Source organism: Stegostoma tigrinum, chromosome 17 (assembly GCF_030684315.1).
Source record: "Stegostoma tigrinum isolate sSteTig4 chromosome 17, sSteTig4.hap1, whole genome shotgun sequence".
Lineage (NCBI taxonomy): Eukaryota > Metazoa > Chordata > Chondrichthyes > Orectolobiformes > Stegostomatidae > Stegostoma > Stegostoma tigrinum.
In genome coordinates this window covers 59,196,264-59,220,647 of record NC_081370.1, presented here as the reverse complement: position 1 = coordinate 59,220,647, position 24,384 = coordinate 59,196,264, and the positions used below count along the sequence as shown (strand labels likewise).

The 24,384-nt window shown below is 40.6% G+C and overlaps 1 protein-coding gene across 4 annotated transcripts in view; it reads left to right on the top strand.

Annotated features, from left to right (window-relative positions):
- The window catches only part of nav2a (neuron navigator 2a), a 566,581-nt gene that overhangs the window by 433,809 nt on the left and 108,388 nt on the right, over positions 1–24,384 (top strand). For 3 of the 4 annotated variants that reach the window (XM_059652189.1, XM_059652188.1, XM_059652187.1), the window contains 4 exons: positions 8,890–9,583; positions 15,480–15,947; positions 19,431–19,496; positions 23,789–23,833. In XM_059652189.1, coding sequence (XP_059508172.1) covers positions 8,890–9,583; positions 15,480–15,947; positions 19,431–19,496; positions 23,789–23,833 — 1,273 coding nt within the window. The remainder of the gene's footprint in view (positions 1–8,889; positions 9,584–15,479; positions 15,948–19,430; positions 19,497–23,788; positions 23,834–24,384) is intronic. The other variant, XM_059652190.1, reaches the window with a different exon arrangement.

Sequence of the window (24,384 nt, the reverse complement as noted above, 5' to 3'; positions counted from 1 at the left end):
AAAGGAAAAATCTAAACTTGGAGCTGAGTCAGCTTTTTACTGTATTACTCAGCCAGAAAGGGGAATTATCTCCTTCATTCTGTGTTAGGTGGCATTTAAAGAGCTTTGCTAAGTTTGATCTCAAGGCTTTGATGTAGTCCTGTTGGTGGTATGTCTAACCAATTAAATAATGCATTTGCTTCACTGACTCCTTTCTCGAAAGGATTTCTGTAAAGTTCATGTAATCAGGGTGTATCCTCGTATAATGTCTTCATGTAGTATTAGACATGCTTTAATGTGTCCCTCGGCATGCACCTGAGACTTAAAGCTCAACTTCTACCTAGCCTCCTGACAAAAACCAACTGAGATCATGCTCAACATCTGTTCCATTCACCAACCCAGTACTTCAGTTGACATAATGATTAAGATGACAGGCCCAAATGTTCTAAGTAAATACCCAAATGTGTTTTGCACAAATTTGCAAATAATTTGGCTGGACTGGCAAATAAAGTCAGCAGTGACAAAAATATTATTGAAATTTGCATTATGTGTTAACAGAACAAAGTATTTCTTTCTTTCCACACCAACTAACTACTTGTTCTGCAATTACTTTATGAGATGTCAGAATGGTATTGTAATGTTAAGACTAAATTAGTGATTTCATAAAACTGAATGGGATTTTACAGTGATTTATAGTCAGCTGATGGAAAGTCAAGCTCAAGAGCATGTCAAAATATTCTTGTAATGCAGAGGATAATGATCGCAGTTCGTGCTCTCACCCCATATTTTGCCTGCCAAATAAATAAAATTCTTACTTAAATTCTGTGCCTATCCGCTATGCTCTCTCTAAGTCATTTTAATCATTTTCAGAGTGATTTTACTTACATCCCAAATTAACATAATTCACTAATATTCCATCTACTTTTCTAATCATTTTGAATTGTTTTAACTTGAATTTTTGACTTCATTTTTACCATTAATGTTGATTGTTACTTGTGCAAAACTTGCACGTTGTGGCAAGTAAGCTGCAAAGATCCTACAAAGAAGCAATTTTGACAAATGAAACAAATGATGACAAATGAAACACATCTGTGCACCCAGCTTGTTTCATGTGACTTTGTTATGCTTCTCTCGGAATAAAGTGTTCTCCCGGGACAGTTAAGCAACCAGATTTAAAACCCCAGGCCAAGTCAGGGGTAGAGAAAGCCGCTCTCGGACCCACTGAGGAATTCAATCTGGTTCTGATAACTCAAACTTGGGACTGAATCTTTATCAGAAATTGGCAAAGTGGCAGTTTGGTGAGTTTCATGGACGGTTTCTCACTGTGAACTCTGGCAAATTTTCTCAGGCTATATTCTCAAACACATCCATTAACTATGCACCACATGTCGCATTCTACTTGCTACAGGTGGGATTTCTGATGTTGCCAGAGATTTCTTACACTGGCACCAAGTTTAAACCCCTGGGGTCAAGCTGCCCTGCACAGGGGAGGCAGTGGCCTAATGGTTTATCGCTAGACTGTTAATCCAGAGACCCAGATCATGTTCTGGGGACCCAGGTTTGAAGCCCGCCATATTGAATTGAATTCAGTTAATATCTGGAATTAACTGTGTAATGATGACCGTGAATCCATTGTCAATTGTTGGAAAAACCCATCTGGTTCACTAATTTCCTTTAGGGAAGGAAACTACTGTCCTTACCTAGTCTGACCTACATGTAACTCCATGCCCACAGCAATATGGTTGACTCTTAACTGTCCTCTGGGCAGTTAGGGATAGGCAATTTATGCTGCTTAGCCAGAGACACCTTCATCCTGTGAATGAATAAAGAAAAAGAATTTGCCCCAATATTTAAGGTAGAGGGTAATTGGCATCGTGCTTTGCTGGTCTTGGCTGGTGGTCCTGGTGAGCAGGTATGCTGTTACTGCCCTGTCACATACCCTGAGGTGTTTGTGACTGATGAGGTCTAGAGCAGCCAGTGGTAAGCTGGAGTTGCCAGGTTACCAACTGTGCGATTCCTGTTGAGAATTGTCACTGAGATAGTAGGAACTGCAGATGCTGGAGAATCTGAGATAACAAGGTGTAGAGCTGGATGAACACAGCAGGCCAAGCAGCATCAGAGGAGCAGGAAAGCTGATGTTTCGGGCCTAGACCCTTCTTCAGACCCTTTTTCTGAGGAGGGGTCTAGGCCCAAAACGTCAGCTTTCCAGCTCCTCTGATGCTGCTTGACCTGCTGTGTTCATCCAGCTCTACACCTTGTTATCTGGGAATTGTCACAATCCAGTTTCTACCTGGTGGGTGGGAGAACAGGAAATTGCAAACCAGTGAGGTTAGATGACAACCTACTGGGATGCTAATGCATGCAAATAGGCCTCTGGCCACTCACTAGCAAGACTTTCGTCCCGCTCAACACTTGCTTGGAATGTGGGTCTATATGTCTTCAACAGCAAAAATCTCCTCACTGCCAATCTCATGCGATTCTCCCAAAATTCCTTCCAATTCCCACATCATTCAGGGACTGGGAGGATTCTGCTGTTGGTGTTTTTTGATCTTATCAATTGCTGGGGGCTACATATATATCAAATGGAGCCCCCAAAATCAAAGAATTTCTAAATAGCTAAACACCAATCTTAAATCGTCAGCAGGGACCTTTACAGAATGCATATATTTGCAAAAGGTAACCACCAATACATTCGCTAACTGTGTGACTACTTTCATCAACACTACATAGAACTCATTTAGTCCAGAATATTTATCAACCCTCAGTCGAACGAATTTTTCAAATACAACTGTTTCACTATTTCTAGATCCTTTCAGCTCCTCCGTTTCACACGTTTCGTGATACGCGTGGCACTTTCTGGGTGATTTTTCAAATCTTCTTCTTCAAAGACAGACACAAAATAATTGATTTCTCTGCCATTTCTATGTTGTCCATGATAAATTCCATCCGTCCCTACCTGTAATGGTCTCGTATTCACCCTTACTAATCTCCTCCCTTTCAAACATGAATAAAGCCTTTTATAGTCTGCCTTTACATTCCTCATTACATGACACTCATTGTCTCTTTTTTCCTTTCCTTGTCAGTTTCTGGATCTGGATTTATTGGGTCCCACATTTCTTCCAGTCCTCAGGTTCACCATTTTTTCTGGCATAGTTTTCAGCAACTTCATTTCTTCTAATGCAATCATTAGCTTGTTAACATCAGTTGATACACCTTTCACTTCAGGTGTATGTGCCTCAGAGATGGTATATTTGTTGTCTGCCTTGTGGCATTTCTATAAATACAAGTAGACATTGCCTACCTGCTGATAAATCTTTTGCTATATGTTCCTAATCCATCAATTTGCCCCTCCTACTTTCAGTTTCCTTCACTCAGATTTAAGACTCTGGTTTCAGAATGAAGTATGTTGCATTCAAACTTCATATAAGATTTTATTGTACTATTGTCACTATTTCTCAAAGGTTCTTTAACAATGAGGTTATTAATTAGCTCTCCTTCACTTCACAACACTGAATCCAAAATGTCCTGATTTCCAGAACATAATACTCCAGAAACTCATCTCGGACTCACCCTAGGAATTCATTCTCCGCAGCATTCTTGGTAATTTTGTGAACCCAATCTTTATGCAGAATCTGAGTCACCCATTATGACAGTATTATCCATGTTACATGTATCTCTAAATTTTATTTGTGCTTTTATACCTTATTTTGCCAATATGTAAGTACAGTACTACCATCCCTGATTTCCTGATTTATATTGTTCTCAACATTAGTGCAATCACTTTGTGTTCTGTGAAAACCTCCCAATAACATCAGCTTCCCCTTGCTGCTTTGTGGCTCCACACAAATCAATTCTATATCTTTACCCTTCAATACAAAACCCTCTCTCACTAGTGTACTGATTTCATCCCTTAGTTTTCCTTCTTATCGCTCCTAAATATAGAATATCCTTGGATTTTCAGTTCTCAATTTTGGTCACCCAGTAGCCATGTCCCTGTAATTAAATCCATTAAATCGCACACACTCGCTTCAATTTGTGTTTGTAAATCATCAACCATATTGTGAATGTTATATGCATTCCAATAGAATGCCTCTCATTCAGTCCTTTCAACGCTACATACCTATTTGCTGCTTGTCATTACCTCATCTGTCACCTGATTCTGCTAACTTTTACTAATTTTGCTTGTATTGAAATTCTCCTCTCTCTTAGATTTCCAGCTCCTGCCAATCCAATTTAAACCCTTCAATAGCACTTCAGATCCCCTTGTGAGGATGTTGGCTTTGGTACTGCTGAAATGCATCTTGTCCTTTTGTAATTTTTTGCTCTACAAATGTACAACCAAGACTTGTTGCTACTCAAATCTTAAAATTCAGAGCTCAAGCTTGTGGAGCTGTGACTCCTCTTACAGATGTATTTATGTCAGACATAGGGCACTTCTTTGACTTCCCACGTACCACAAGCTGTGCCTTCCACTCAGCTGAGCTGCCCTGCCATATCTTAGCGGGACCAACAACTTATTACCAGTAGAATAGCTTACCAACCACCACTTTTGCTGCACCAAAGTAGGAACCATGTATTGGATGGTGAAGATAGCAGATAAAAATGGGGCAAAGAAGTACACCTCCCCCCCATTTCATCAATCACCAAACTCACTCAGCCTTCTGCATTTATCTTCTTTTGAGTCATACTGTGACAGCCAGACTAAATTGGTTTACCTCTTTAAGTCATTAGCAAGTCTCCAGTTGAGCTTGTTTACCCTGACTAAGGTGAGAAAAGAACTCATCTTGCTTTCTTGTCTTAATTAACTTCTTAGCCCAGTTAAAAAAAAGTGAAAAGCTGTATGCAGAGTTTCAAGGGATATTGACACTCAATAACTCCTCACTCTCCAAACTCACTCTGCTCAAAACTTCCACTTCACTGTTTACTTGAATACAAAAGGAGATAATTTTGATAAAATATATTGCTCACTTGCACAGATTGTAATTGGAAAGAGGAATTCTAATTCTAGCGAGCTGGCCACCATGTAGATTATGCTGTTGGGAAGCTCCACTTGCCTAGTAACCTTGCCTCCTACTACAGGATCCGCACTGGATTGTGCTCAATGAACCCTTTCAAAATGGGTGGGTTTGAGTCAGGAGAGAAGTAAAGAAAGAAACAAACACTCAGGTGTAGAGCCATAGAGATGTACAGCATGGATATAGACCCTTCAGTCCAACTCATCCACACTGACCATATATCCTCAATTAATCTAGGAACAAAAACAAGTTGCTGGAAAATCTCAGCAGGTCTGGCAGCATGTCTAAAGAAGAGTTAATGTTTCGGGTCTGGTGATCCTTCCTCAGAACAGTCTAAATTCATCTAGTCCCATTTGCCAATATTTGGCCCATATCCATCTAAACCCTTCCTATTCATGTACCTATCCAGATGCCTTTTAAATGTTGTAATTGTGTCAGCCTCCACCACTTCCTCTGGCACAACGCCCTCTGTGTGAAAAGTTGCTCATTAGGACCCTTGTATATCTTGCCCCCTCAGCTTAAACTGTGCCCCAGCTTTGACTTCCCTGCCCTGGGTAAAAAGACCTTGGCTATTCACCCTATCCATGCCCCCCACGATTTTTTAAACTTCTATAAGGTCACCCCCAAGCCTCCAATGCTCCAAGGAAAATATCCCCAGCTTATTCATCCCCTCCCTGCAGGTCAAATCCTCCAACCCTGGCAGCATCCTTGTAAATATTTTCTGAATCTTTTCAAGTTGCACAACACCTTTCTATGGCAGGGAGACCAGAATTGATTGCAGAATTCCAAAAGTGGCCGAATGACTTCTGAAATGGGAGTCTGTATGGGCCTTGAATCTGTCCAGTCCTAGCTCTGTGTTTCCATTTTAACAATGTTTGTATTTTTTTTCACTGCTGTTGTCTCAGTTTTTCAGCAGCCCCTAAAAGGAGACTATAGGTTCGGTATCCAGAAATGCTTGTCCAGTCCACCCTGCAATCCCCTCTCACCACCATTAAACGTAGGAGCAGAAATAGTCCATTTGGCCCATCAAGTCTCCTCTGCCATTCAGTGAGATCATGGCTGAACTGATAATCCTCAACTCCATTCTAATGCTTTTGCCCATTACTGGTTAAAAATTAGCCACTACCATTATGCCCTTCCCAAGTGACCCTATCACTGACAGCCCCAGAATCTCTCCACATCTCCACACCCCTGCCTTGCTCATCCTGACCCCCCAGCAATCTATCAACTTCACTGACCTCTCCACAGCAGTCACATTCGCTACATCTCTCTTGTCTCCTTCTCAAACACCACATGCACTCTGATCCCACAGCTACCATGTCAATCACCCTGCGATTAGTGCCTGAATATCACCTCAAATGCCATCATATCCCCATTAGCTCAATCTATCAATGGAGTCATAGGGCCATACAGCCCAGAAACAGCCCCTTTGGCCCAACTCATTCATGTGGACTAGGTTTCCCAAACTAAACTAATCCCACTTGCCCGTGCTTGGCTCATATCCCTCTAAGCCTTTCCTATTCATGTACCTACCCAAACGTCTTTTAAATGTTGTAACTGTATCTGCATGCTACCACTTTCTCTGATGGCTCATTCCACATGTGAACCAACCTCTGTATGAAAACGTGGCGCATCAGTCCATTTTAAATATTTCTCCTCATCTTAAACCTATGCCTCAAGTTTTGAACTCCCACACCCCAGGAAAAAGACCTATTTGCCTTATCTGTGCCCCTCATGATTTTATAAACTTCTTTAAGGTTTATATTAGCTGTCTTCACTTCAGGGGAAACATCCCAGTCTATCCAGCCAGTCCTCGAATCCCAAACCCTCCAGTCCCAGTAACATCCTTGTAAATCTTTTCTGTACAATTTCCAGTTTAGTAGCATCCTTCCTATAGCATGGAGATCAGAATTGTATGCAGTTCTCCAGATAATGTCATACCAGTGTCTTGTACAGCCATAACATGACCCTCAACTCCTGTACTCAGTGCACTAACCAATGAAGATAAGTATGCCAAATGCCTTCTTCACCACCAGGTCTATCTGTGATGCCATACCCTGGAAAAGAAATCCAACCAGAAATTCAAAGTTAACCTCCTCAACCAACAGCTGGTGGGAATATGGAGCTCACTGCCAAAGTTAACAATTGAAAAAAATACAGAGGCATTTAAGCGGAACTTAGATAAGCTTTGGAGGGAGAGGGAAATGGAGGTTTACAATGATGGATTTAGATGAGAAGAGATGCAAGTTGGATAAAATGGGCGGCATGGTGGCTCAGTGGTTAGCACTGCAGCCTCACGGCGGCAGGGACCCGGGTTCGATTCCAGCCTCGGGTAACTGTCTGTGTGGAGTTTGCACATTCTCCCAGTGTCTGCGTGGGTTTCCTATGTGTGCTCCAGTTTCTTCCCACAGTCCAAAGATGTGCGGGCTTGGTGGAATCACCATACTAAATTGCCCGTAGTGTTCAGGGGTGTGTGGGTTATATGGGGATGGGTCTGGGTGGGATGCTCCAAGGGGCGGTGTGGACTTGTTGGGCTGAAGGGCCTGTTTCCACACTGTAGGGAATCTAATCTAATCTAAATGGAGCACTGTGGTGTAGTGGTAGTGTCACTGGGATAGTAATCCAGAAACTTTGGTAATGTGCAGTGGACATAGGTTTAATTCCCACCATGGCAGAGGGTTAAATAAAAGTCTGGTATTAAAAAGCTCGCCTTAAAAAAAAGAACCTAACTGGTTAAGTAATGCCCTTTAGGGAAGGAAATCTTGCCTGGTCTGGCCTGCATGCGATTCTCAACTTTCCTTTGGGCAATTAGGGATGGGCAATAAACATGGTACAGCCATCATCCATGAATGAGCAAAAAAACACAAACATCTGTAAAGACTTTGTTGGGTTCAGAGGCCTCTGTCTATGGTGTTATTCCAGATAATCAAAGCAGCCAGTAAGACCACCCCACAAACCAGATCTACACACACTTACCCTCTCCACTCTGAGATGAAGCAGTAACTGGAGGCTGGGTTGGTGCCTGTTGACAGATTTTCAGAAATGCTCCTCTATCATATAGACACAGACAGTGTGACTATGATTTGGTTTCATCATAAGATCACACAATAAATGGGAATAACAGCAGGTACCTTAGCTGATCCAACCAGAAAGATCCCATTTCGAAAACATTATTTCAGATTTTTGGCTTGGATTGTAGTCGTTCATTCTTCGCCTTAATCACACTTTGTATTCCAAAGTTCTTGATTTCAGTCCAAGTCTTACCTTTAACCAGTTTGAACTCGTGCTTTACATTGCTGGTTGAAGTATTTTTTTTGGAGCTGCTTTCTCCCTGAGCTCCTTTGATGTGTAGCTTATCCACATTCACCTCAGTTACAAGGTCAGCCTTTCCAAAGAGTAAGAAGATAAACGTCTCCTTGGTTTCCTTCAAACCTCAGCTCTTGATTCACCAATCTGAACTTATTGCCCGTTCTAAAAGAGTAAGAAATTTATTACCCAGTAAAATTGAAAAGGATGACGAGAAGCTTTTAGGTTCGTTCTTCACGCAGTATGAATTTGGGGCAAATGCAGAGAATGTTGAAGTGTTGAATTTGGAGAACCATGGCCATTGACTTGATGTGAATCTTTAAAAAGGAAAGTTGATATACTATTGGTATACTGAAAACAAAAAAAAACTGCTGGAACTAACGGTAAGTCAGGCAGCATTTGGGGAGGAAGAGTAAACTAACTTTTAAAGTTAGACTTGAAATGTTAACTTCCTCTCTCTCCATGGATGCTGCCTGGCCATCTGTGATTTCCTACAATTCTTGTTTTCAGTGCAGATTCTGTAATTTGCTTCTCCCATTGGTATACTGTTGTGTTGAGCTATTTATGTGTATTTTCTTTGTGTTTTTAGCAAAAACCGATGATGCCAAGGTGTCGGAAAAGGGCAGACTATCTCCTAAATCAACAAGTGTCCACCGATCTCCTTCTGATGTAGGCCGTAGCAGTGGGGATGAAGGGAAAAAGCCTCCAGTTAGTGTTTCACGCTCAACTGCAGGAACCAACACCTTTGGGTTCAAGAAACATGGTGGATCTTCAGGACCAATCACCATGATTACAGCTAGCGGTGCCACAATTACTAGTGGTTCAGCAACTCTTGGAAAAATTCCCAAGTCGTCAGGCCTTATAGGTCGATCGTCGGGGCGGAAGGCCAGTGTGGATGCCTCCCAGAGCACAGAGGAGAACTACCTGGTCCTGAACACACGCAGCAACCTGCAGTACCGCAGCCTGCCTCGTCCCAGCAAGTCAAACAGCCGCGGCACTGGGAACCGCTCGAGCACCAGCAGCATAGACTCCAACCTCAGCAGTAAGTCGGCAGGTCTTCCCGTGTCGAAACTGAGAGAGCCATCCAAGGTAGCCCCGGGCAGCACAGTGCCTACACTACCTAACCAGACTGACAAAGAGAAGGGAGTGTCGTCTGACACAGAGAGCGTGACTTCATCCAACTCCGTCAAGGCAAATCCCTCACAGAATGCAACCAACAGCACTCCGAGTGCCCGGCAGCAGGCGTCCAAGTACCCTGACATAGCTTCCCCCACCTTACGCAGGCAAGTCATATGTTGCAGTGCAAGTCGGGAATATGTACATGGTCAAAGATTTTCCAATTTTGACTTGTTACATGTCAATACTCATCTTTTAATCGATTCTGATGGGAAGTTTGTCAATGTCTTTGAGCTGGAAGATTGCCTCGCAGCCTTCAATCACAATGCATGCAGCGATGTACTGATTGCATTCAGGGCACAGATATTCCCCTGGCCTGTGAATAAGTTGCACTTGCAGTTTACACCTGTTACTCGCAATCTGTAGCCAGTGTTTAGGCTTTAGACTGTTCCATAAACGCTGGAGGGAATTCCATCTCTAAGTATATGTAGTTAAACTACATGCACACTCCTTATATTTATGCTCATGATCTCATTGCAATTTCTCTGAATCTTTTTCTGAACAGTTGATGTTGTAAGTACGCAGTTCATTCTTGAGGGAGCCAGATCTCTGTTTAGCATTTGGGAATTTTTCGAAGGATATATTTTTTAAAAGGTGTATTTTACAAAATCTTGTCCTAGTGACTCCTTGATTCAGTGTCATATTTGCTCAATTTGATTGTAATTGTTTTAATTACACCAAGGAATGTTTTATCAGTGATCAAGGTGCTATATAATTATAAATTGTCATTGTATTTGTTGCCCTTTAAAGGTATCTGATGAATCTAATGCTTCAGATACACTGTGTGCACGTGAGGTAGCTCTGCATGTCTATTCAATTCAAGTTTGTTTTGTAAAAAATTATTTTTGTGTCAAGTTACTTGGTTACGCCAGTAACCATTGCCATTTCCAACTGCCCTTGAGGAGATTGTAGTGTACAGCATATAGTGGCTTGCTGGGCCAAGGGACTCTGAGAGCAGGAGTAGGCCATTCAGCCCATCGACCCTGTTCCTCTTTTCATTGAGATCATGTCTCATCATCAATCCTTATGTCACTCCCTAGCCTGATCTCTATATCTCTTAATGTCATCAGTCGCCAGAAACCTATTTATATCAGTCTTGAACATAATCAAATTATTGAGGTTTCACAGACTTCTGAGGTAGAGAATTCCAAAAATTCATCACCCTCGATGAGTGAAGAAATTTTTTAACATTTCAGTCTTCAATGGCCCAATCTTTAACCTGAGATTATATCCTGCAGTTCTAGACTCACTAGCCAGGGGAAACATCCAATCTCTATCCACCCTACCTCAGCCTATAAGAGGTTTGTATTTTTCAATGAGATCATCTCTCATTCTTTGAAATTCTGAAGAATGCAGGTCTAATTTCCTCACAGGACTGTCCCACCATCCCAGGGATTATTCTGGTGAATGGGCATTGCACTCCATTTAGGGCAAGTGTATCTGTATCCCAAAGTGGTAATCCGACTGGATTAATAAAATCACTGCGCTTTTAATCCCAAACCCTGGGCTAATGCCCAAGGGATATGGGTTTGAATCCTACTTTGGCAGATGGTGAAATTTGAATTCAATAAAAATGTGGAATTAAAAAGCTTAATGTAGTCACAATCCATTGTTGCAAACCCTTAGCTGGCTCACTAACGTCTGGTGAGGAAAAAAATGTGGCGTACATGTGACTCCAGAGTCACAGCTATATGGTGATTCTTAATTGCCCTCTGAAATGTTTGTGAGCCACTCAGTTCAAGGGCAATTAGAGATCGGGAACAAATGTCAGTTTAGCCCATATCCCATGCAAAACACTGATCCCAGTGGGATTTGAACTTGTCTCCAGAGGGTTCTTCCAGGTCTCTGGAGTGCTAGGTCTCTGCTGTTACCACTAAACTGTGGCCAAAGATTTTGTTAAAAATATTTCTTCAAACTAAACGCCAATGAAGGTGGTGCTGCATTTAATCTCAATTCCACCTCTCAGAGTTCAGATTAATTTGAATGTTGGATTAAATAAATTCCAAATTATCAACTAATTTGATTTTATCAGTTCAAAAAAATGAAAGGAATCTGTTGTTGAATAATTCAGTGATTAATTTAGGTAACCTTGAATTAGGAAACGTATTTCCAGTTTAATTTCCGTTCCATCTTTCGTGGGAAGGCTGTGGTGTGGTGTTAATCTGACCAGACTAGTAATTCAGTAATCCCAGGCTAATTTTCAGGGCACATGGGTTTGAATCCCAACATGGCAGATGCTGAAGTTTGAATTCAATTTAAACAAACAAATCTGGAATGAAAAAGTAGTCTAATAGTGATCATTGAACCAAGGTTGATTGTCATTAAAAAAAAATTTGCTCCTTTAGGGAAGGAAGTTGCTGCCCTTATCTGTGGCATGGTCTGCAACTGACTCCAGACACATAGCAGTGTGATTGATTGTTAATTGCCCTCTGAGCTATTAAGTGTGGGCATCAAATGGTTAAATCAAATGTGCCCACATCCCATACAGGGAGAGAATCAATTGAGCCCCAAGTACATGAGCTGCCTGGGATTCCATTTGTTTTGTTCAGAAAATGAGGCCTTGCCAAAGTTGCACACAATTTACAGATGGCATCATAACATGTGCATGGTGGAATGAGAACCTTTGAATGGTGCCGGTGTGTGCTCCTGATCAGTGGGAGGAAAGCTTTGTGTTGACACTTCGCCGACAGTCACTGGTGGAAACAGGGACTTGAGCTCAGAAAGTTTCCATTTAAAGTATAGATGTTGCAAGCTTAAACATTTTTAAAATGTGTTGGAGAAACACAGTCAGCTTTGTCTCCACTGCAGAAACTGAGCTGTGTTTGTCATAAGGTAATCAGGGTGTTATATCAATGATTGGCACCTTTTTATCTGCTATACGCATTAAAATGGACTTGACAAAAATTACATTATAAATGATCCCTTGACTTTAAAAAAAATTGAAAAAATGTGTGGAAACTATGAGCACGCCCCAACTAACAGGGGTTCAGGAGCTCACCAATTCTGAATTTAAAGTTTGAGGTGAGATTAGAATTGAAATGCACTGGTTACTGTGACCATTGGCTGATTTTTCTTCCATCCTGTTAAGACAGAAACAGGGCAGTCAGAAACACTGATGAAAGGCAAGGAGTGGCCTTTGAATAGCTAATACTAACCTTGCCTGTGACTCCCTCAGCACCTGTTCTTTCAATGATCCCACCTCACAACACGAAGGTAAAGGAAGACTTAGCTTCATGCTGCTGGATCTTGCAATGAACAGGCGCTGTTCAGGCAGACTTTAAGACCCAGAAACTGCTGGCAACTTTGTGTTGACGCCTGCGATAGGGTGGGAAATTCACCTGATCTCTGCACATCATCTGTTCGTAGCTGGTTGGTGCATGATGCAGTGAATTCTCTCATCAGTGGAAATGGCATGTCATCTCCATCTTACATGCATGCCCCAAATAAAAATGGCAAAATTACCCCCAATGTTTTTCGCAGTCATTTCATGATGAGTTTCACAGTCTTGTTACACATTTCACTGATTCATTTTGTTACAAAAAATGTTCCCTGGGCAAGTATTTTTGCTTTTGCAATGCAGAGAATAAAATTGTTCCTTCAAACTGGGAAGGCAGAAATTCTCTCTGCCCCTGCATTATAACTGTTAGCCTGGAAAATGTTAAATAATTCATGAATTTAGATAGAGTATTTTAGTGTGTAAAAGGAATTGATGATATCTTGCTGATACATGAAGTCTGTTGAAGATAAAAACATCCATATGGAAAAGGGACACTTGCCCTTCAAACCTCTTCCACCATTAAGACCATAATTGGTCTAATTTTAACCTCAACTGTACATTCCTGCATCCTCTCAATAATCTTTCACTCCCATAGTATTCAAGTATCTATCTACTTCTGTCTTACAAATATTGAACGATTCTGCACCCGCTTCCTTTTGAAGAAGGGAATTTGAAAGACTCACAACCTCAGAGAAATAAAAAATCTTTTTCGCCTGTGTCTTAAATGGGCGACCCCTTATTTTTCTCCCATAATAGAAAACATCTTTTTGATATCTACCCAGTTAACTCCCCTCAGGACCTGATATGTTTCAATGACGTCACCTCTGACTCTTCTAAACTCCAGAGGGTACAGGCCTAGCCTGTCTAGCCTTTCTCAAAGATATTTCTTTGCCATGTCCATCAAACACACATTTCAACAAGCAAATCTATAAACTGTAACTTGAAGTTAAGTATCACTATCAACACCTGTCAAAAGCTAAGCAGTTTAAGAACAGAGTTGAAAAACAATATTACCTGAACAATAAGCATCACCTGAAGCTTGGAACAGTTTTTGAGTATGGGAGAACTGAACCAAAATAAACAAATCTCTTGTATTTGACATTACTAGCAGCATTGTCACTTTCAGCTCCCAGGATTCCTGCATTAAATGATCATACAATTGGAATTTTGAAAGGAACCCTGATGGAAAACTGAAGTGAAAATGATTAATATGTTGTGGGTAACTTGATAGCTGACTAAAATAATTTGGAAAATTAAAATGACCTTAGCATCTTATCATTATGAAACTGGCTCTTAATGGCTAGGGTTCTGTTTTCAATTCTGCCACATTTAATATTACAACTCATTTATGATTCACTTTTTGTTTAACAGCTGAAGTTTTTGCATGCAAGAAACGTATCGCTAGATATTGATATTAATCATCCTATCTTGTTTTGTCTAGTTCTTACAGTCATTATGGTTGTCTCCTGTGCTCCACTTAAATCTACACTTGTTTTGACTATTTGTCAATCTACATGCATTTCTTTGAGCTATCTGTCTGTCTTGTGCAATGTGTCATCATCTTCCAATATGCAATCATTCTTTATCAACTATCATTCTCCTTTTGTTAATTTTCGAACGTTCTCCTCCTACACTTGCTTGCTTCCACTCAGCCTGTATTTTTTTTCTCACGTGAGCGACTTTCTCATGCTGTTTTCTTTTCTATTCTGCCTTTTTTGAAAGTCTGACCTTTGTTCACCCGGGTATTGTTCTGTTCCTGAACAGCTCAGAGCAGCCTTTAATCTCCAAACGTAGCCAAAGAAATATGTTCCACGCTGTGTCCATTAAGTACTTAAACATAAACTAAAAGCTGACCTTTAAAATGCTGTTTATCTTAGTTATTTCAACTGCGATCGATAAATTAAAGAGCTTGTTGATTAATATGAAAATTAGAATTGAAAATGCACCAAAATATGTGTTTCTGAAGTCACTTAATGGTGTGCGTTACATTTCTTTACATTTTCTGCACTAAACACCACCGTATACATATAATAAAACATTTACATGTTGCTATTTGTGAGAATTTATTATATGTATTGATTGCTGCAGCATTAACAAAACTTCAAAAGTTATTACCTTTGTAAAATCCTGAGGTTGCAAAAAGCACGATATAAACATAGCATTTTTAGATAAAAGGGATATATTACAAAAACTATAAACAGCTCTTGCTTTAATTTGTTTTATTGGTAAATCACACATCCTTGTAACAATTGTAGTGATCCTATATCAGTCAACATTCAACAGATTAAATCAAAACTCATAAAATTTGCAGCAAACTAAGTTGAATATTTAAGTGATAAAACTTCTTGTATATATTTATGGATCACTTTTACATTTGCTTCTCACCATTATGTGGGTTAAATTACGTTGGTGAAAAGTCTTTCAGTTCATCTATCAGCACTTCGTTAAAATAATAATGGATTGAGAGGATTAGGTATTATGTTCTGTCTAGACGTCAGGCAAAACTAGCACGTCTTTGAAAAAAGTACTTAATCATTTTAACAAAGGACTGTTGGAAAATGCCAAGAGTTATATTGGCACTTCTCAGCTGTGCTGTTCTATAAACTGAATTTTTCTTCCACTCTCTGTGTGCCTCCAGGTGTTTTTTTTTCGACAGAAACAATGGTATATTGTTGTAGAAATTAAAGCTGTCACTTATCTTTCTCTTTTGCAATTTTTTAAAACAGACTGTTCGGGGTCAAGCCAAGCACCAAGCAAGCGCCTGTCACAACAGCTGAAAACATGAAGAACTCCACAGTCATTTCCAATCCTCATGCCACCATGAACCAGCAGAACAGCCTGGACTCTCCTCCATCCTGTTTAGGCAGTGGAGGCAGCAGCCCACTTTACAGCAAGACAACAGACATGATACAGTCACCTCTGGCATCCAGTCCGGCGTCAGTCCATTCCACAAATTCAAATGGGGCACCGTGGGGTGTCAGTCAGAGCAGTTCTTCCACCATAAGTAAGGATGGTCCTGGCTATCAGTCAGTCAACAGTCTACACACCAGCTGTGAATCCATTGACATCTCCCTCAGCAGTGGAGGCGGTCTAAGTCATCACAACTCAACCAGTGGCTTGGTCCCTTCTTCCAAAGAAGATTGTCTTACTCCCTTTGTGAGGACTAACAGCATTAAGACAGCTATGTCTGAGAGGTAGGAAACACAGGATGTATCTTTCTTTCGAAACTTTACAGATTTGCAGCAGTCCTATTTTTACAAGTGAGCAATCCATGTGGTAGTTTTTCGGAAGACGGAATGCTTGATGGATTCCCTCGATAGAGCATTTTCCTGCATAACTTATCTACTTAGTGCATCTCCGTGTTGTCTTTTTCCTACTTCCTATTTAACTAACTTGAGTAAAAATTTTAATTTGCTCAACTTTTATTTACTAATTTTGTAGAGCATAATAGCTTCACAGCTTTGAGATATGAATTTATCTCAGTTTCCCTTGTGCTTTGAAACAAAATTTAGACTGGTTTAGGTGGTAACTGTTGGACAGAATGAGGCTGTGATGATAACCCTGACCCACTGAATAGTCTTCCTTGAAAATCATGGAGATTTTGAGGAGTACCAATGATTGAAGATTCATGGAGAAGATTGGACTTAAGACTTGACAGAAACTGAGAAATTTGTGGTTGTTAGGAATGGGAGAACATCAGGAGAAAGAAGTAGTGAATATACACTTAATTAAGTCTCAAGGAGTTAATCCCCAGGCTGAAAAATTGTCTCATGATGCTGTGCCACCCAGGATGTCAGGAGAGACATGATGCTAAATTTAGATGCTAGAGCATTCACCTCACTTCAGATTTTGGCAGGTACTACTTGATGGTGCATGTCTGAAGCACATCAACTTTAATGTTAGCCCAATGCTAATGACATTGGGGTGTAAATTTGTATTGGATAAAGGATCAGAAAGCTTTTAAACATGGTAGTCAATTCACCATTGCCCACTTTGGGCTACACACCAGCAACTAATTTGTACCCCATTATTTTGTGCTTGTCAGCTTTAAATCTCTGCAAGGTGAATAGTTAAAAGGAGACTGAGATTCTTGGATTTTCTTAATTGTAAATTTTAACTTGCAAGTCATTTTTCATCCACGTTGATGGAGCTTTGAAATATCACACCTCCAATGTGTAGCAGATGGTAGATAAAAAAAAGCCCTCAACTGAGTGCTGTTTGTTGTTAGATATGTCAAGGAATTTGAATGTCCAGTTGACTGAATCAAGTTTATCATAAATTAATTGGGTAGTGATAAGTCTAAAGATTTAATTGGCCCTTGTTTTATATGCAACCATATTCAGTTCAGAAGGTGGTTGGAATTATCTACTTCTGGAATTGACGGACTTGAAGGAAGGAAGGGTCTTCATTAGACAGGGTAGTGACATTCCCAAACTGTTCCATCTTCCCACCTCCACCAGAATTAGGATCCTGTGGGAAGGCCCAGGGCTGACCAACCTGCAACCTCACCACCACACCCCCCGCCATTGCCACTTGCTGCCCACAGTGACCAGAGAAGGATCATGTAATGTTTTAGTCACCATTGTTGTGTGTGACCCAGCTGCGGATACCATATGGTGCCCCTTGATAGTTGCTGCCCTGTAGGAGGGATAGGGTGACGTGCCTTCTCACTCAAAGGCAGTCAGTGTCTGATTGAGCAACTAGACATTAGGGAGATGTATACAAGCTGAGGGGGGGGCATGACCTGATCTTGCTTCACATCACGTTCACAAGCACACCAACCTCCCCACCAATACCCCCATCCCCACAACCCGCAACGCAAGAAACCCCAAATCCCAGAGGTATCACAGCTCAGAGGAAGCCATTCAGCCCATTATATTTAGTATCACTGTCCTGCCTTTTCCCTGAAACTTACACACATAGTTTCTGTTCAGATAAGGATCCACTGCCCTCTTGACTGCCTCCATTGAACCTGCCTTCTCCATATTTCCAGGCAGTGCATTCAAGACCCTTACCACTTGTTGTGTGAAAATGTGACATGTCTCATCGCAAACCCTCACTGCCTCACACATCACTTATCTTAATCCAATTTCTTAATACAACTGTGAGATTTGGGCATCATTTTCTCCGTTCAATGTTCAATGTTCATTCACTCATCCATAGTTGCCCTTTGAGAAAGTGATAGTGAGCTGTCTTGTTGAACTGCTGCAGCCAATGGGCGATAAACAGAGCCACAATCCTACACCAGTCCACCATCCTGAGACTTGAGGGATGGGGCAGGGAAGGATGCTGTACCGGCAGCAGCCTCAATCTCTTTGGGGCACTGTCATGCACAAGGGCTGCTGCCCTCTGATTGGCCATTAGCTCTCACTGACCCCTCCACCCCACAGGGGTCTTGATTCCAGACCAAGGGCCCACTGGCGTTCTCACCAATGCCTGATTAGTATGTACCTTGGCAGAAACAGCAGCGTAGCTCTCTCACCAACTCTCCAACTGGTAGACCAGACCCCTGATGTGTCTCAACAATACTGTGTCACTATCAAAAAAAAATCAACAGATCTGTTCAGCAACCTTAGCACTGATTTGAGCTAATGGCTATGTATTTGTAAAACTTACACCCTCATCAGGGTTACTGAAGAAATCGTACACCTACTGACCTTAACTCTGATTAGAAATGCTCATTCAGTGTCACTCGGTCAAAACTCCTTCCCTAACAGTATTGAGGGCATACTCATAATAAATGGACTGCAGTATTTCCAAACTGCCGCACACTACAGCACGTGATGGGCCAAATGCATCAGAACAGTTCTGTGGTTCTGCCAATCATAAGGGCAATTAGGCATGGACAAAAAATGCCAGCCCCTCCAGTGATACCCACAACCCATAAATTAGATAGAAAAGGTACCCAGATTGAAAATGTTTTCCTTCATACTGGTCTGTTGCTTCCTGTGGACCTGAGGCTATATTTCCATGGGGCTCCCACACCTATTGATTTGTTTAACTAAGCTTATTTTCCAATTTTTCCATAGCTTGAAGCATGTGACATTTCAGTTTACTTCTATAATGAGTAAGAGGTTGCCTGTTCAGCCCACAGCCAATGTGCAACCCTCACTTGACCCGAGTGTTACTGTACAGCCAGCCTCCATGTCCACTGGTCATTCACCCCACTGCTGTCAGGGGAACAGCTTCATTCTACCCAACACCCCCCTGCCAGACCTCAGTTGTCTGCCCTTTGCCATGCTTTGGAACAACTCACCCATGCAATCACACTCCATCTCTTGATAGTGCCAAACTGTTGCCCAGTCTCCCATACCTTCCACCTCTTGGCTCTGGACATCACTATTTATGTGCCAGCATTCCTTCAACAATTCCAGAATGACCAATACATTTAACAAGTTCCACGAGTCAAAAATTCTTTCAATTAATTACTTGTTTCTAAATTTACAAATTTTCCCTTTTGAGTAGTTTATTGCATTAATTTTCTGATCTCTTGCTACATTGTAGTGTTGAAATTGGAAATTTTAAATGAACCGAATGTCTAATTTTGCTGTTGGATGTAGATGTAATTATTCTTAGATCTGCTAACATTGTTTATCTTTTCTCATTTCTTTCTTTCCTGTGTGTTAATCTATCTTTTCTTCTTTGTTCTTCCCTTCACTGCTTGATTCCACCCATAGCCCTCTCTCTTCCCCTACTGCTAGTCCCAAATTCAACAGAAATACATTACCAAGGAAACAAGACAGGTAATGCTAATGAATCAGACAAATAGTTTGGTCGAAAGCGTCCGTGATTTCAAGGATTATCTGTGTTCATCATTAACTCCTTGGCAAAACCTGCTCCCAGTGTTCTAAAATGGTATAGTTTAGTCCTGAGCTTGTAACATGTCAACATCGACCACAAAAAATTCATCTTGTGTTTTGTTTGAGCAATGTTGTTTCTTAAATGGTGTATTGACTTTTAAAGCAAACATTAAGATTAGGTTTCACTGTGCTTGAAATGAAAGGGCTATCATAACCTTATGTCAGACTAACTCCTGTGAATGTAGATTTGATTAGAGCTCTGATAAATATGTGACACTTCGAGTAAACTTTGTTTTAAACGGAAAATAGTTTGAAAGTGGCACACAAGAGATTCTCTTCAAGCTCAAATGGGAAGAGAAATGACAGGCATATTCCTAATTCTATTCCCATCTTCACTCAATTTTCCCCAGTTAGGAAGTGGTCAAGATTATTGTATTTTTGGTTCCAGTGCTTTTCGATTAGGGATAAGGCCAAATCAATATGTGTTCCTTTTCCGATCGTTATCCTGTGACTTTTACTGGAAAGGTCTGACAGTTGTCATGAATCAAAACAAGATGGTAACATTCACTCAGCTGATCACTGGAAAGCGGGCCAGTTAAGCAGTATGCAAGAGTGACTGAGCCCGTGGAGATTAGTTTGAGCATAAGGAGGGAAAAGTAAATGCAAGTGGGGTGCAAAGGGTAGAGGGGCGATGATTCGTGAAGAAATTCGTGATGGTACAAAGACCAGTTGCCCTTGTTTTAAAATACGACATTTTTAAATAATTAACATTATTGCTGCTGACAGCAAATTGTGTCTGCATTTGTACGTTAGCGACCTAGAATACTTACCAAATATTAATTATTCCTTGACTTTTTAAAAGTGGACAAACTTATTGGGAAAAAAAGAAATCTCATAAAATCAAGTTGACATGTCCCACCCAATTATATCCCTTAATCTTAAGATTAATCTTAGGTGATCCTTGATACATGGTCCAATCGTATCCAGAATTTTGGCCGATAGCATGTAACTGTGGAATGCTAGTGAGAAAACACATGTCCACGTATGAGTTACTGGCAGGAATTGCCAAGAGAATGTTCTGCTTCACAGGCAAAATAACCTCTTTCATTTGAAAATGGAAACTTAAAAAAATGCAAATATTTGTGAATTTTCCTGTGAACAAATTGAAGCTTCAGGTCCTCTGTAATGTTCTAAAAGTTCTAAACACTGAGGGAAAATGTTTGAACTTGAGCAAGATTATCTTAAGGCCAAAGAACTTTAATTAACATTAATTGAAATCCTCTGCCTCCTTGGCTTGTCCTCACTTTCCACCTCCACTTGACAGTGCTACATGTTCTGTACTATTCCCCCTCATTGTCACAGAGTAAAGATACAAGCCATGTTTGTGCTATTGCTGTTAGATTATTAGTTGCTAGGTTACAAACGAGAACAACCTGGTACATTTTTTTTCACGGTGGCCTTTCACTTCTGACCATTATTCTGAGCAAAGGTCAAGACGAGATTTTGGAACTTGGCATAGCATGCAAGCTTGGCACTTACCTGCACATCCATCTCTCATACCGAATATTTCCCAATTCTATTTGCCAGCATTGACTTATCGCTGAGTTGCTGTGCTCGGCTGATGCTTCAAAGAGAAATGGTAACCATATGGTGCACCTGTAAACCAGCTGACAGCTTAGAATTTCCATGTAGTACTTTTGCATCAACAATTCCCTCTCGCCCTCTTAATGTGTTTTTTTTAAGCATCTAGAGTTATTTTGATTCAAATAATGCCACATGCAAATATGTGGTTTAATTGTCACATAATGTTTTGCAGGCACTTCATTTTGTCTGTTAATAAGTGAAGCAGGTCAAGGAGACATGGTTGTGTAGTGGTAATGTTACAGGGCTAGTAATCTAGAGACCCGACCACAGGGCTTTAAAGCTTGCCAAGAATTAAAATCACATTTAATTGTTACAATGAACCCGTGTGGTTTGCTAATGACTTTCAGGGAAATCCACCACCCTTATGCGGTCAGACCTGCATATGATTCTGGATCCGCAGCGATATGGTTAACTTTTAACTTGCCTCCAGTTAGTTAGGATTGGGAAGTAAATTCACATCCCATCAACAAATAAATGAAAAGGAATTATTTGCCCGGTCCCTTCCAATTGTAGCAGTGCCCCTTTCAATTTTACAACAGTCTTGTGCCACTGCCTTCTATTTCAGAAAGAAAAGTGGTGAAACATTAATAAACAGGCATTGTAATTAGTTAAACATAACTTACTTAAATCCTTGTCTTTAAATAAATAACACTCATTGATTGTTACTGAGCCATTTAACCTTAGAAGATTGACTGAGAAGCAGTGTGTTTGGCACTTATGTTTTTTGAAGTAGTGCCTGAATTATCTATATGTGCAATCACTCTAGTATCCCCTTATGTGGATTGCTTAACCATGGCATACCAATGTTTATACACAACAAAGCAGATGCCTTGCTAATTCTAACACTGAGTTTGTGTGTCTGAGCGTATGTGTATATTGTATAAATTTGTAATGTATGAGTACATGTGTTGTATGTGTCTGTGTAGTATATATCTATGTGTTTGCATATGTACTTTGTGTCTGTGTGGTGTATAGTGTTATATGTGCCTGTGAGTATAGTATGTGTTTGTCTATGTGTATACAGTATGTGTATATTGTGTGAGTAGTCTTTGAGTGTGTGTGTATGGTGTTGAGAAATGGATTTCCTCTGGTTCTTTTTGTGTGTGCAAATTCTTATTGGTGACTTATTTATATAACATCAAGGTGTAGAGCTGGATAAACAGAGCAGGCCAAGCAGTATCAGAGGAACAGGAAAACTGATGTTTCGGGTCTAGACCCTTCTTCAGAAATGAAGAAGGGTCTAGTACCGAAACGTCAGTTTTCCTGCTCCTCTGATGCTGCTTGGCCTGCTGTGTTCATCCAGCTCTACACCTTGTTATCTTAGATTCTCCAGCGTTGGCAGTTTCTACTATCTCTTATATAACATCAATTCATCTTTTAAACTTGAAGCATGTCCAAGTGATTCGCGGATAACATCTATAAATGTATTGGGTTAGTGTTTTGAACAAATCAATACTGTGTCTCCATAGAGAAATACACCAATATGTGAATCTGCTAAAAAAATCAGCAGGTGGCTTCCTCAGTACAGTTAGATGCTTGCTGAAGATTTGTTGCTCTATGTTTGAACTTGACACCATTTAACACCTGATTGTGACTAAGAACTGTTCGGTGCTATGCTCTATAAAATATGTGGGGTTACTCACTGAAAAATGAAATCCAGAAGGCCTGACTCTCAGTCATACCAAAGTATTTGTCTTGAAACTCATACTTACATTATTTCTGAATTGACAATGTACATTTAAATATTGCAGGGAAAATATTTCCTTCGTTATACAAGAGGCGACTCCATAATGCAGGCCATATGAAAGAGCACCTTGATTATTACCTCCCTTCAGAATATCAATTGGATTAAATAGCTGTACAGAGTGCTATTTGAATGTTTACTCCTGCATAATAAAGTGATAACACTGAGGGCAAAACACCACCAGTGAATTACACAATGCAAATCCAGTGACTGGTATCAGCCAATAACCCCATAACTGAACAGAACTTTTGTTCTCTGCAGTTTCTTTTAGTAATAATGCAAGATAATTCAAAGAAGCAAGGTGCCAGAAATCTGAAATAAAAACAGAAAATGCTGCTGGAAATATTTGGCAAATCTGGGATCATCCGTGGGGAGAGAAAGGGAATGAGGTCAGATGTTGGCAGACCTGCTGAATATTTCCAGCATTACCTGAAGTTAGTTCTATATCTCACCTTGCAAACAAAAGAAAATTGTTGGAATGTATTAATTTCCAATATGCAGTCGATAAAAGCCTCCTCATTGTTTGTAGATTTTAAATTTGAGAGACTCAGGACCAGTTTAAAATACGATCTTTGTATTTGCACTCTCACAGATCTGCTAGTTACACAGAAAGTTTTGACAATTTTTTTTCATATCATTAACTTTTGTCTCCATGTACTTAGTTAAGAACTGCCATTTTGTTTTCTGAAACCATCTAACAAATCTCATTGGCGGGGATTTCAGTTTTGGTTGTATGTTGACATTTAAGAGTTTACATGTTGTCTCCACATTTTTTGAATACATACCTTGCTGTCTGTTAACCTTCAACATGGTACTTTCTCTTAGCTGTCTTCTCACTTTCCTACAGTGACCCGCAGCTTGATAGGAATACCCTGCCTAAGAAGGGATTCAGGTATCGGTACCTCCCTCATAAGTAATTGCTTTTTGTGTTGCTGGCACCAGGCACCACGCAAATGTGGCAGTGCTAGTCCATTTCCATTTTATGCTAGCATCTCAGTATCTTTTTTGCTTTCTTGTGCAAGCACGTAGCTTGAACTTCGGAATATTTTGGAACACGACGCGACCGCGGCTTTTGCTCGACTGGCTTTTATGAGCATGAGTGCTGGTGCTTTTTGCAAAAATGGCTGATAGCTGTAAGTCGTGTGTCTTGAGTCTGGTTTTTGTGTGTGTATAGCTTCCAGTCTGCCTGGCTCCCCTTAATTCTTTATTGACAAGTTTCCTTCTAGACCAGGGGATAAAATTATTGATGACAGCAATTCAATGTCTGGGGCTCACGGAAGAATTGATGCAACAGTAATGGTGGTACCAAGGAGCATTTTACTCAGAAGAACCAAGGACAGATCTTTCTGCTTCTTGGCTACAAGTGCAGGATGGGACTATTTCTGGGTGCAAGCCCTGCTTTTGTTGGCAGTGTGCCAGTCTGGGAGATCTCTCAGGGCTTAC